The sequence below is a fragment of the Balaenoptera acutorostrata genome, chromosome 2 (assembly GCF_949987535.1).
Source record: "Balaenoptera acutorostrata chromosome 2, mBalAcu1.1, whole genome shotgun sequence".
Lineage (NCBI taxonomy): Eukaryota > Metazoa > Chordata > Mammalia > Artiodactyla > Balaenopteridae > Balaenoptera > Balaenoptera acutorostrata.
In genome coordinates, this window is record NC_080065.1 from 181,574,206 (window position 1) to 181,587,098 (window position 12,893).

General features: G+C 47.5%; 1 protein-coding gene across 1 annotated transcript in view; it reads right to left on the bottom strand.

Annotated features, from left to right (window-relative positions):
* ACSBG2 (acyl-CoA synthetase bubblegum family member 2) overlaps positions 1 to 12,893 on the bottom strand; it is a 30,050-nt gene that overhangs the window by 14,499 nt on the left and 2,658 nt on the right. The window contains exons 3-6 of the mRNA XM_007169105.2: positions 9,542 to 9,630; positions 8,582 to 8,702; positions 6,215 to 6,301; positions 1,587 to 1,736 (exon numbers count right to left, since the gene is read on the bottom strand). Coding sequence (XP_007169167.2) covers positions 1,587 to 1,736; positions 6,215 to 6,301; positions 8,582 to 8,702; positions 9,542 to 9,630 — 447 coding nt within the window. The remainder of the gene's footprint in view (positions 1 to 1,586; positions 1,737 to 6,214; positions 6,302 to 8,581; positions 8,703 to 9,541; positions 9,631 to 12,893) is intronic.

Sequence of the window (12,893 nt, forward strand, 5' to 3'; positions counted from 1 at the left end):
GACATTGGGGCTTCCCTGGTGGCGCAGTGGTTAAGAATCCGCTTGCCAATGCAGGGGACACGAGTTCGAGCCCTGGTCCAGGAAGATCCCACATGCCGCGGAGCAACTCAGCCAGTGCACCACAACTACTGAGCCTGCACTCTAGAGCCCGAGAGCCACAGCTACTGAGCCTGCGTGCCACAACTACTGAAGCCCGCGTGCCTAGAGCCCTTGCTACGCAACAAGAGAAGCTACCGCAATGAGAAGCCCATGCACGGCGACGAAGAGTAGCGCCCGCTCGATGCAACTAAAGAAAGCCTGCGTGCAGCAACGAAGACCCAACACAGCCAAAAATAAGTAAATAAATAAATTTATGGGAAAAAAAAAACAAACACCAACAACTTTATCGAGGTGTAGTTGGCATACAGGGAACCGCATTTGAAGTGTACAATTTGGCACACACTGACTATGTCTGCACCCGTGAAGCCAGCCATCACCACCATCGAGATGGTGGACATTTCCATCGCCTTTGTAATGCCTCCCTCTTGCCCTCCCCAGGCAGCCACTGATCTGCTTTTGGTCCCTGTAGATAAGTTTGCGTTTTCTAGGCTTGCACCACACGGCTTGCAGGATATTAGTTCTCCGACCAGGGATTGAACCCGGGCCCTCAGCAGTGGAAGCACAGAGTCCTAACCACTGGCCCGCCAGAGATGTCCCCCATAAACAGGATCTTTTAGCATGTATTCTCCTTATTCTTTCCTAACAGTGACCTAAATAACCATCAGCTTTGGATTCCACCCAGACATGTGTAAGTTTTCCCCAAGCACACGGCCTTCCTCAAGTAACTAAAACAGCTTCTGCTTTACCCCTGAAACACAATGTGTATACTGCCCTTTCATGTATTTATTTTATCAAACACGGTTCTGAGCTCAAACAACCCATGAGGCAGGGACTGTTACATTGCACCCGTTTTACAGATGAGGAAACTGAGGCTTGGAGATGTCAGATGCCCTGCCCAAGATCACAGAGCCAGGTCTGCTCCAGAGTCCCTGATCTCAACCCCTGCACTATGCTGCCCCCAACCTTGGAAGCATTTGCATAACTCTCTATGCCCCGCAGATCAAGGGCACCCCCATGTGCTGGGCCCCTAAACGCCACTGTGCCCCTGTGGGTCAAGAACAAAACTAGGGCTTCCCTGGTGGCGCAGTGGTTGGGAGTCTGCCTGCCGGTGCGGGGGACGCGGGTTCGAGCCCTGGTCTGGGAGGATCCCGCATGCCGCGGAGCGGCTGGGCCCGTGAGCCACAATTGCTGAGCCTGCGCGTCTGGAGCCTGTGCTCCGCAACGAGAGAGGCCGCGATAGTGAGAGGCCTGTGCACTGCGATGAAGAGTGGCCCCCGCTTGCCGCAACTGGAGAAGGCCCTCGCACGGAGACGAGGACCCAACACAGCCATAAATAAATAAATAAATAAAATTAAAAAAAAAAAACAAAACTTAGGTTTAAAAAAAAAAAAAAAAAAAGAACAAAACTAGCCTGAAGGCCACTGCCCCGGAGTGACGGGCCCCCGGATGCTGCAAATTTCGTCCCTGTCAGCAGAGACAGCACTTACGTTGTCATGGCTAAGCATCACCCCCTTGGGATAGCCTATGGTCCCAGAAGTGTAGATGATCACAGCACACTGATTGGCCTTCTGGCTCTTCATGATCTGGTCCAGCTGGGACTCGGGGATGCTATTGCCAAGCTCCATGAAATCATCCCACTGTGGAAAGAAAAGACAAGTGAAGACCTAAATAGACATTTCTCCAAAGAAGACACAAAAGATGGCCAAGAGGCACATGAAAAGATGCTCAACATCACTAATTATGGGAGAAATGCAAATCAAAACTACAATGAGGTATCACCTCACACCGGTCAGAATGGCCATCATCAAAAAGTTTACAAACCATAAATGCTGGAGAGGGTGTGGAGAAAAGGGAACCCTGTTGCACTGTTGGTGGGAATGTAAATTGATACAGCCACTATGCAGAATAGTATGGAGGTTCTTTAAAAAACGAAAAATAGAACTATCATATGACCCAGCAATCCCAATACTAGGCATATACCCGGAGAAAACCATAATTCAAAAAGACACACACACTCCAATGTTCACTGCAGCACTATTTACAATAGCGAGGACATGGAAGCAACCTAAATGTCCACCAACAGAGGAATAGATAAAGAAGATGTGGTATATATATACAATGGAATATTACTCAGCCATAAAAAGGAACAAAATTGGGTCATTTGTAGAGTTGTGGATGGCCCTAGAGAGTGTCATACAGAGTGAAGTAAGTCAGAAAGAGAAACACAGATATCATACATTAACGCATATATGTGAAATCTTGAAAAATGGTGCAGATGAACCTATTTGCAAAGCCGAAATAGAGACAGTGTAGAGAACAAACGTATGGACACCAAGGGGGGAAATGGGACGGTGGGATGAACTGGGAGATTGGGGTTGACATATATACACTACTGTGTATAAAATAGATAACTAATGAGAACCTGCTGAATAGCACAGGGAACTCTACTCAGTGCTCTGTGGTGACCTAAATGGGAAGGAAATCCAGGGAAGAGGGGATATATGTATACGCGTAGCTGATACACTTCACTGTACAGCAGAAACTAACACAACATTGTAAAGCAACTATACTCCAAAAAACAAACAAACAAAAGAAGTGGAGGGTGGGGACTCAGGGTGTGTGAGAGGGGTCCTCAGCACCTAGGAGTTCCCTTCCCCGTCGGATCTTGCCCCACCAGCTTCTCCCGAAGCATGATTCCCAGCAGGAGGAAAGGCACCTCTGACAAAAGCCCTAAGATGTTTGCTTCTTCTCCTCCACTTCCCAGGCAGGCTACTCAAGCACCGGTGCCTCAGTTTCCTCATAGGTTAAATGGGAATGACATCAAGACCCAACTCCTTGGGTTGTCTTAAGCAGTAAATGGGTTAATATATGTAAAATGCTCAGAACAGCAGAGTTCAATATTATTTGTTCTCTGCCTTCCCAGATGCCACTCAGCACCTCAAACTTATTAGTTACCAGATTGCTGTGGCTGAGGGCCACTGTGATTGGTTTAAGCTAGAAGGTCCCATCTGCCTGGGCCACAGTGGTTAGACTGGGTCTGGGCACGTGACCTCAGGTGGTCCAATCACAGTGAAGGTCAGGGCTTTTGCTGGAAGTGCTGGGACATGAATGAGTCATCTGAATGTGAATAAGATGTAGCCATAGGCCTGCTGGACCATCTCAGGACTAGGGGGAATCAAGGCTGGCATGGAGCCAAGATATGAAGAGAGCAAAATGGAGTCTAGGTCACGTTATTTGAGCCCCTGGTTCCAGCTATGTCTGACATCCACACCCTAGGTTGTGGATATGAGCCAATAAATGGTCTTTTAAGCTTAAGCCATTTGGTGTTAGGCTTTTGTCACTTGCAACCAAAGACATCCTTACTGATAAGAGATACGTCATCTCCCTATGGCAGATGAAGGAGCTGAGGCTCAGAGGTGGTAAGTTACCTGCCCAGGGTCACACAGCAGGTAGACAGAGGAACTATCATTCTAACCCAAGACTGTCTGACTCCAGAGCCTGTGCTCTTAATTAGCTTAGAATTTGATGCCTCAGAAGGAACTGTTGGGCTGTGTGAACCAAATTTCACCTGAGACCTGCAAAAATTCTACCTCTGAGCCCCTAGTGAGGCTCTGGATGAGGGTAATGTCCTGTCTGCAAGACAGAGGGCACTCCAGGTCCTCCAGAAATGGCCAGTATTGCCTGTAGCCTGCCAGGGCAACGCTGGCCCCATCTGAAAGGGAAGGACCTTTACCCAGACCGTCTCTAACAGGGTAGGGTGATGGTGAGAGGAGCAGCACACAAAAGCCTTTTGCAGGACCCTGTCCTTTCTCTGAGAGATGCCTCAGGCCCTCCCCCGCAAAGGATGCTCCCCTAATGGCTGGTGCAAGACCTCATTCTCCCATGGCCGCAAATGATTGGGTTAGGTAGACACCAGAGCCAGTGCTGTCCAATCCAGTCCTCTCTCCTGGCAATCTGCAGTTGGTCCTGAGTCCAATCCCAGGCATCGTAACCTACCCAGTTAATTGTCTCATTCTGCCATCCCCCTGCCCCCGAATTTCACCTTTTAATTTCCCAGGCGCTTTCTTTTTCTCTCAGTTCTAATGAACGTATTCCTAAACTGAATCTAAAAACGGTAGGTTCTACTCACCCTTGCAGAGAAGGAGATACTAATCTATGTCACAGAACTCTTCCCTATAAATCATTGTCCTCAACCAGGGGTGATTTTGCCCCCTAGGGGACTTAGGCAGTGTCTGAGGATATTTTTGATTGTTTCAACTGGGAGGGCGCTATTGGCACCTAGTAGGTAGAGGTCAGGGATGTCGCTCAACACCTTACAATGCACAGGACGGCCCCCACGATGAAGAATTATCCACCCCAAATGTCCAACAAGGCTGAGAAACCCTGCTGTAAATACTACTTCTAACAAATGAGTTTATTTAACTTATCCAGGCTTAAGATATTGTTTCTGTGTTGGTCATTTTTAACCTCTGAAAGGTCTGTAATTCTGATCGGCTGTCTTACTTAGTCACTGGCCTGGTCTTAATATTTAAATGTTTTCTGAAAGGTGCACGAGCTGGTGAGTGTTTGGGCCAGAAAGGATCATTGACATCTTTCCTCCTGCTTGTGTGGAGGGCAAACCAAATACACTCCATGACATTTTAGGACTTCTGATTTGGGTCACGGGTTTGATGGCCTGATCTCAGGGAAATTAACAGCAGCTCGTCCTGGTCCCTCACAGCCCTCCTGCCCTGACTTCTGTGAGTTAACTCATTGTATCCTTAAAAACAAACCCCAAACCCCCTCCTTTGGCTTAAGTGGGTTTCTGTTGCTTGCACCCAAGCATTTTCTGACTCTTAGAAGACCCTGAGGCAGAGTGAATTTGCAAAAAAATGACTGCGACAACATTTACGGTGTCACCCACTCTTCAGGGGCCCTGCCCCTCCCTCAGTAAGAGCTGAAGTCTGAGCCCTCATGCAGCTTGGCCTTGCTGGGCAGTGTGTTACTTCCAAGAATAGGTTCTTAAAGGCAGGACAGCTTCCACCTGGATATTTCTCTCCCTCAAAACATTCTCTCTGGTGATCTGAGCCACCAATAAGTCCAGAGGTCCTGAAGTCATCATGCTGGAGACAGCACATGGAGACCACAGAGAGACAGGGAAATGTGCTGGAGGAGCCCTAGCTGCAGGGTTGGGACCAGAGTGAGGACCAAGGGCTTCTCCTTGAGTGCAAAACTTTAGGGGATGCCAAAAAAAAAAAAAAGCTTGTAATCAAGATAAATACTACTTTAATGCAATAATTTAAAAGTCACTATCAAAGCAGAGCAAATTCCTGATGAATGAAACATCAAAATTTTAAAAAAGGCTCCAGCAAGGCTGTAGGTCCGAGCCATTGCAGAAATGTGCACCCCTATATTCCTATTTGTATATATTAAAAATGGCTAATGGTTTTAATAAAAATATTGATGACTTTGCATCTATGAAAACCAGGAAAGTAAATTTATAATAAGTTCTGGTTTGAATACAAATTAAATATTTAAACTTAATGTTGTGAGTTCCAACACATCTAATTTTCAATGATGCAGTATTTTTTCAGTTACCCTAATGGTCTGAAAAGAAACTAATAGTAAAATGATTGGTGTTGTCTTATGCCACCAATTTTTGGGGTGATTTGTTACACAGCAATAAATAACCAGAACAGACACCTTCCAGTAAATCAGAACCTTCATGCCAGAAAAAAATTCTCTCAAAAGCCTCACCCCCTTCCCTTGTGAGGCCCCTCCCTCTCCCTCGCTCACCACCCACTTCCTTTGAGAGTTCCCGCCCACTTCCCTTGTGAGGCCCCTCCCTCTCCCTCGCTCACCACCCACTTCCTTTGAGAGTTCCCGCCCACTTCCCTGGTTTGGCCCCTCCCTCTCCCTTCCTCACCACCCACTTCCTTTGAGAGTTCCCGCCCACTTCCCTGGTTTGGCCCCACCCCCTCCCTTCCTCACCACCCACTTCCTTTGTGAGCCCCTGCCCACTTCCCTGGTTTGGCCTCCCCTCCCCCTTGCTCACCACCCACTTGCTTTGGGAGTGCCCTCCTTCCCTTTCAAGGCTGTGCCCTCCCCTTTGCTCAGTGCCCCCTCTCACACTTACAGAGTACAGGTTGTTACATTTGCTCTCCTTCACTGGCAGCCTGTACTGAACGATTGCTTTTAGGGTCTCCATCTTGGTCTTTGGAATCTGAAAAAAAGTTGTGTATGGACCTCATGGTAACAGGGCCCTGGAAGAGCACATCCTAAGCTCTCTCCCACAGGGGCCTCAGCCTCTTTCCCTCCCCCTGCCCACGCAGTAAAACTTTTGCTCTTTGTCTTGACTGACAGGTCGGTATCAGTAGACTGCAACCATTGCAGAGGGTTGAGGGCAACAGCCTCCTGAATTCTGCTGTACAGAGCTATGGCTTTGGTCGGTGAGTCGAAGGAGGCCCTCCCGGCTCTTCGTCTCCTGGCACCTTATGCTTCACAGCCAAGATCCAGCTAACCTTCTGGTTGGAGCAGGGCTACAGAAGTCCTCCATGAAGGTGGCTGGAACTGGGTGGGTTCAGAACTCTCTACCTAAACCTAGACCTGTAAGGTTCAGGTAACCAGGCCAGTGGGATTCTTGCCCCCCTGTTCGTGCAAAGGAAGGAGTGTGCCTGTATGACATTTCTAGCCAATCCAGTGAAGAAGTCACTTCCAACATCCAGTACGCTACTTATAATTATAACCAAGTCTCTGGCATGACCTGGAGAGAAAAGATGATAGAAGTGCTTGTAACAGCTGGACAAGAGTTTTCCAGAGAGAGAAGAAACAGACATCCAAAAAGCCTGAAGCAGGCAGTAGCTGGGATGTTTGAGGGATGTAAAAAGTCTAGGCTGGCTGGAACGGGGATGGAAGGGAGAAGGCCGGGGGAGGATGCAGGAAGGGATGGAAGGGCCAGGTAGGCCATGCCTTGGAGGTGACAGCGAGGAGTTTGCAGTTTATTCTAAAGGAAGGAGGGAAGCACTGGAGGATTATGAGCCGTGACCATCACCCAGAATCAAAGATTTCCAAGTGGAGCTGAGCGTCCAGTTTGGGAGGAGAGTATCCGGAGCCTGGCTTTGAATCTTTCATGCAGAGCAACCAGAACAAGAAATCTCCCACAGACTGCATCTTTGATGAAACTAAGAGATGGAAATAATGTATGCATGTGAGGTTGAATATACCAGCACAAGGACAGGAAGCCGTAGCAATGAGGTGGCTGCAGGGGAAAGGATGGGCACGTGACATTTTCTAACGGAGGAAGAACCCAAATCGGAAGCCAGTATTCACGGCAAGAAGGAGAAGGGCCCCACCCATCACTCATTACCCATCACCCACCCCACAGTGTGTTCTGCTATGAACAGGACAGACAGGGCATGACATGAGTACCAGGGACCAAAGAAGCATGCCTTCAGAAAGCAGTTTCAGAAAGTAGACGTCTATCCTCACTGAACCAGCTCAGGATTTAGGCGTCGAAGGAGGCCTGGTGGCACAAAATACCCTGTTTCACTGAGTCTGGCTGGATTCCATTGAGGCTGGCAAATCTGCCCTAATTTCAGAGAAGTTAAAATGTGGGGAAACACATGGCCCACGGCGTTCAGAGGATGCCATCCATGGCGAGACATCTCAACTCCAGAAATATTAAAAAGTAACTCAGAAAAGATGAAATATGGTATTAAAGAAACAGTCACAGGAATTCGTTGGTGATCCAGTGGTTAGGACTCTGTGCTTCCACTGCTGGGGTCCTGGGTTCGATCCCTGGTCGGGGAACTAAGATCCCACAAGCTGCACGGTGCAGTGGCTCTTGGGGTGAGCCATGAATCTGGCCATCGAGGCTCACCCCTCCCAAGGACTCCCCTCCCCTCAGGATCCTTCTGCCAAAAGCTGGTTCAAGCAACTGCAGCTCATTCAAACACGAGTCATCGTAAATGTTTCTTGCAACATTGCAAAGATAACACAAGGGGAAAAAAAAAAAAGGAATAAGAGAGGGTCAGATTTCACCGTGCACAAAAAGTCACTGCAAAGCAAAGGAAAATTGCCCCCTAACCTTCCAACGTAAAACCTAGGACGTAATGGGGTAAACGCAGCTGGGAAGGAAGAACACAAAGCAAACATACAAGCCCTGAGGGGAGAGCCAGACATCAGGAAGTAGTGAAACAGGAAGTGGTCAGACTTATGAAAGAAACAGAAAAGAAAGACAAAAGCATTTCAGAAAGGAGGACAATTATAAGAGGTCAACATAGCAAGAATGACAAGGTTCAAAATAACGTCTTAAAAGAAAACTGATAAACAGTGAACTGTATATAAAATAACAACAAACACATTTTTAAAAACAGAGGCCGAGTAGGAAATGAATATGCATTGGAAATTAAACTCATCCACTCCACACACATCCACTCCACACACACCCCCCACTCCTTCCCCCGGTGACTGGCAGGCAGCAATGGGGGACGGAGGGGTTTACCGAAAGGATTTTCTGCAGCTGTAGGTCATTTTCCACCAGCAGGATGTTCACTTTGGCGTGAGCAATAATGTATTGACAGACTTCCGCAGAGTTGGTGGCATAAATACCAACACAGAAGCCCCTGGGAAAAGAAAACACGTGCACGAGTGTGCCCCATACACCTTAAGTCGAGAACGAACGTCCTGGAAGGTGGGGGGAGGGGAAGGGTCTGCAGGGAAGGTCTGAGTTTGCAGCCTCGGCATCAGCTTCCCTCCCTCCACAGCTGGACAGTGATGAAAAGGACAAAAATGACAGTGATGATGAGAGAACGGGCTCCCAGGTTGTCATTATGACATGGAACCCTCACAATACCCCATTTTACAGATGAGGAAACTGAGGTTCAGGGCAGGGAAGTCACTTGTTCAGGGTCCCACGGCAAATAAGAGGTGGGGATTGGACCCCCCCCCACCTCTCCACCTGTTCCCTTCATTTGCAACCTTTTGTTCTTGCTTTGAACCATTCTGCTGTGGGTTCCCTTTGTATCTCCCTGCTGGCTGATGACATCAAGGATCTTTCCAAGTGCCTATTGGCTACTTCCCTTAGTGATGTTTCTGTACAAGTCTCTTGCCCATTTAAAAATCTTTTTTTTTTTTTTTTTTGGCTGCACTGAGCGGCATGTGGGATCTTAGTTCCCCGAACAGGGATCGAACCCGTGCCCCCCTGCAGTGGAAGCGCGGAGCCTTAACCACTGGACTGCCAGGAAAGTCCCTCTTTTTGTGTTTTTATTCCTGAGTTGTAGAAGTCCCTTGTGTATATGAGATACTAGTCCTCTGTTAGACGGGTGTGTGTGTCTATCTCGCCGGGTCGCCTGCGGCTGCTTCTGCAACCCCCGCGCACATCTCCGTGGGAACCAGCCTGGGGCTGCCAGTTCCCAGAGCAGCACCGCCCAACATCCACAGGGACCCGGGCCCGGGGTCTTACCCCGCGAAGATGGCGCCAAGAGCCGCGAGGAACCACTCGACGGAGTTAAACCCAAGGATGCCGACTGAGTGGAAAGGCTCCAAGCCCAGCTGGGAAGGCAAAACCAGACAGACAAACAGAAAACAGAAGCAACAGAGGTGGTTTGCTTCCGGATGGGATCTGCTCACTGGCAGGTGAAAGCAGACCCCAGAGCCCACGGAGTCACAAGGGGGACAGCCCGTGTTGAGATGAAAATCCGGAGTGTGATTTTTTTTGTGTGACTCTTGGGAGGCTGGTTTACCTCCCTCTCTGTAATACCCCCTTTATTCTAATTTTTATGTATTTTTTTCTATATTTATTTTTATTTGGTTGCACCAGGTCTTAGTTGTGGCAGGCGGGCTCCTTAGTTGTGGCTCGCTGGCTCCTCAGTTGTGGCATGCGAACTGTTAGTTACGGCATGCATGTGGGATCTAGTTCCCTGACCAGGTATCAAACCTGGGCCCCCTGCATTGGGAGCGCGGAGTCTTTAACCACTGTGCCACCAGGGAAGTCCCCTATGTATTTTATTTTTTAACCATTAACCAACTTTAAGTGCACAGCTCAGTGGCATTAAGCACATTCACATTGTTGTGCAACCATCCCCACCATCCACCTCCAGAACTTTCTCATCTTCCCAAACTGAAACTCTGTCCCCATGAAACACTGACTCCCCACCCCCTCCCCCAGCCCCTGGCCCTCACCATCTACTTTCTGTCCCTATGGATTTGACTCCTCTAGGGACCTTTTATAAGTGGAATCATATATTTGTCCTTTTGTGTCTGGCTTCTTTTACTTAGTATAATGTCCCCGAGTTCATCCACGTTGTGACAGGTGTCAGCATTTCACTCCACTTTAAGGTTAATGTTCCATTGTATGGACGGATCACATTTTGGTTATTCATCCGTTGATGGGCACTTGGGTCGCTTCCTCCTTTTGGCTGTTGTGAGCAATGCTGCTATGAACATGGGTGTCCAAATATCTGTGTGAGCCCCTGCTTTCACTTCTTTTGGGTCTGTACCCAGAAGTGGAATTGCAGAATCATATATGGTGATTCTAAGTTTAATTTTGTGAGGAACCGCCAGACCGTCTTCCAGGGTGGCTGTACCATTTTACATTCCCACTGACAGTGACTGAGGGCTCCAATTTCTCCACATCCTCACCAACACTTGTTATTCTCTGTTTGTTTGTTTTTTTAATTAGCCATCCTAATGAATTCATTTTTATTTTTAATCATAACAGTACTCAAAGAGTGATACCCTATAGTGGTAATAAATTGCACTTTTGAAGGCATAGCCTTGATCTGAACGTGGTTTAGGATGAATCAGGAGACCTGGACATGAAAGTGATCGTGCTTGGTGGTCGCCCCCCTTTTTATCCTGGAAACTCCAATTTGTTGACTCTTTTAGTCATCTGGGCAAGGCTGGCAGTGACCCTCTGTCCCCGGGGAAAACCTAAGCATTTGGAAGGCGTCTGCCTGCTGATGCTTCAGAACGTGATGCAACATGTTTATGCTTAGTGGCAGAAAGGCTGTCTTCACTGTGGACAGTGTCTCTATCAATGTGTAGATAAACTGACTTCTTTCTTATTGGATTCCTGAGATTTAGGAGAGCAGGGGTCCTTGAACTCCAGAACTAAGTGCATAGGGGAAGAGGACCATCTTTCAGGAAGGGTGAACTAGCCACAGCACTATGGCGTGGGGGTAAGGGCAGCCAAGAAGAAATCCAGCCCAAGCAGGTGGTTCCTAATTCCGACCTCTCACAGTCTCTAGATGAAGACACATGGACATCAGAGGAGGGGAGAGAGGAGCTTGGGTCTAGGTCAAAATGTGATCGGATTTCCTGTAAATCAGAACCATCAGGAGATGCCTTTTTACAGTACGAGATGTCTGTTACATTCATTATCTATGGCTGCATAACCCATCATCACAAATGTAGCAGCTTAAAAGAGCACACATTTATTATCCCAGTTTCCACAGGTCAGGAGTCTGGGGGGCAGCACAGCTGGGTTCTCTGCCTAGGATCTCCCAAAGCTGCAATCAAGGTATCGGTGGAGACCATGACCTCCTCCAAAGCTTGGGGGCCCCGCACTTGGACGTTGTTTGCAGAATTCATTTCCTTGTGGTTGAATGATTGAGATCCTCTTCTCTTGCTACCTGCCAGCTGAGGACCGCTCTCAACTCCTAGAGTCTGTATGCCATCCCCTGCTACATGGCCCTCTCCAAACATGGCAGTTTGCTTCCAGGACAGCAAGAGAATCTCTCTTAATGGTTCACCCAATTAAGTCAGGCCCACCCAGAGCACCTGCCCTTTCTCATGAACTCAAAGTCAACAGATTAGAGACCTTCATGACATCTGTGAAATCCCTTCACCTTTGCCATCTCAGGAGGGAAATCCCATCATAGCCCACCGTCACAGGGAGAAGGTTATACAGCACAAGTACACCAGAGGTTGGGAATCTCGGTGGAGTCACCTTAGAATTCTGCCTAACATGCCTATCAGATTGGCCCAGATGAACAGTTTCGATAATATGATGTTGACAGTAACATAGGTAAACAGATTCTCTCATACATTGTGAGTGGACTTAAAGGGCATCGTCTTTGTAGGAATTCATTGTACAAAGAAGGTTCAATGTGGCACCACGTATCGTAGCAAAGGCTGGAAGCAACTTAAATGCCCACCCGCAGGGGGCTGGTTAAGTCAATACTGTTACATACGTATTTGCAGTTGTTGAAAAGAATATGGATTTTTTTTTTTTTTTTTTTTTTTTTTTTTTTTTTTTGGCATACAGAGGAGTATAATTTTAAAGTGGTATGGTTTTGTTTGCTCCCCAGATATAGGAGAAAAAATGAATGAAAAACAGCATCTTACTTCCCGGCTCTGGAATGCTACTGGACACATAAAACCAAATCAGTCATACATAAACCAGCTTCTCTTACTTAAAGTAAGAGCACCAAATCTTAATGGATCTTAATCCATTTTGGATGGATTTTTTTTGAAAAAAATAAATCAATATGGAAGGATCTCAGAATGCAGCAACCAGCCTCCAAGATGAGTTTCATCTCCTGGTGTTTGTGTTCTACTATAATCCCCTTCCATATTGTATCAAGGTCTGCTTAACCTTGTGAAAGAAGTGATAGTATGTCATTGCTGAGATTAGGTTATAAAAGATATCACGGTTCCCAGCTGGTTCATTCTCTCTTTTAGATAACTCATTTTTTTTTAAATTAATTTATTTATTTATTTATTTTGGCTGTGTTGGGTCTTCGTTTCTGTGCGAGGGCTTTCTCTAGTCACGGCAAGCGGGGGCCACTCTTCATCACAGTGCACAGACCTCT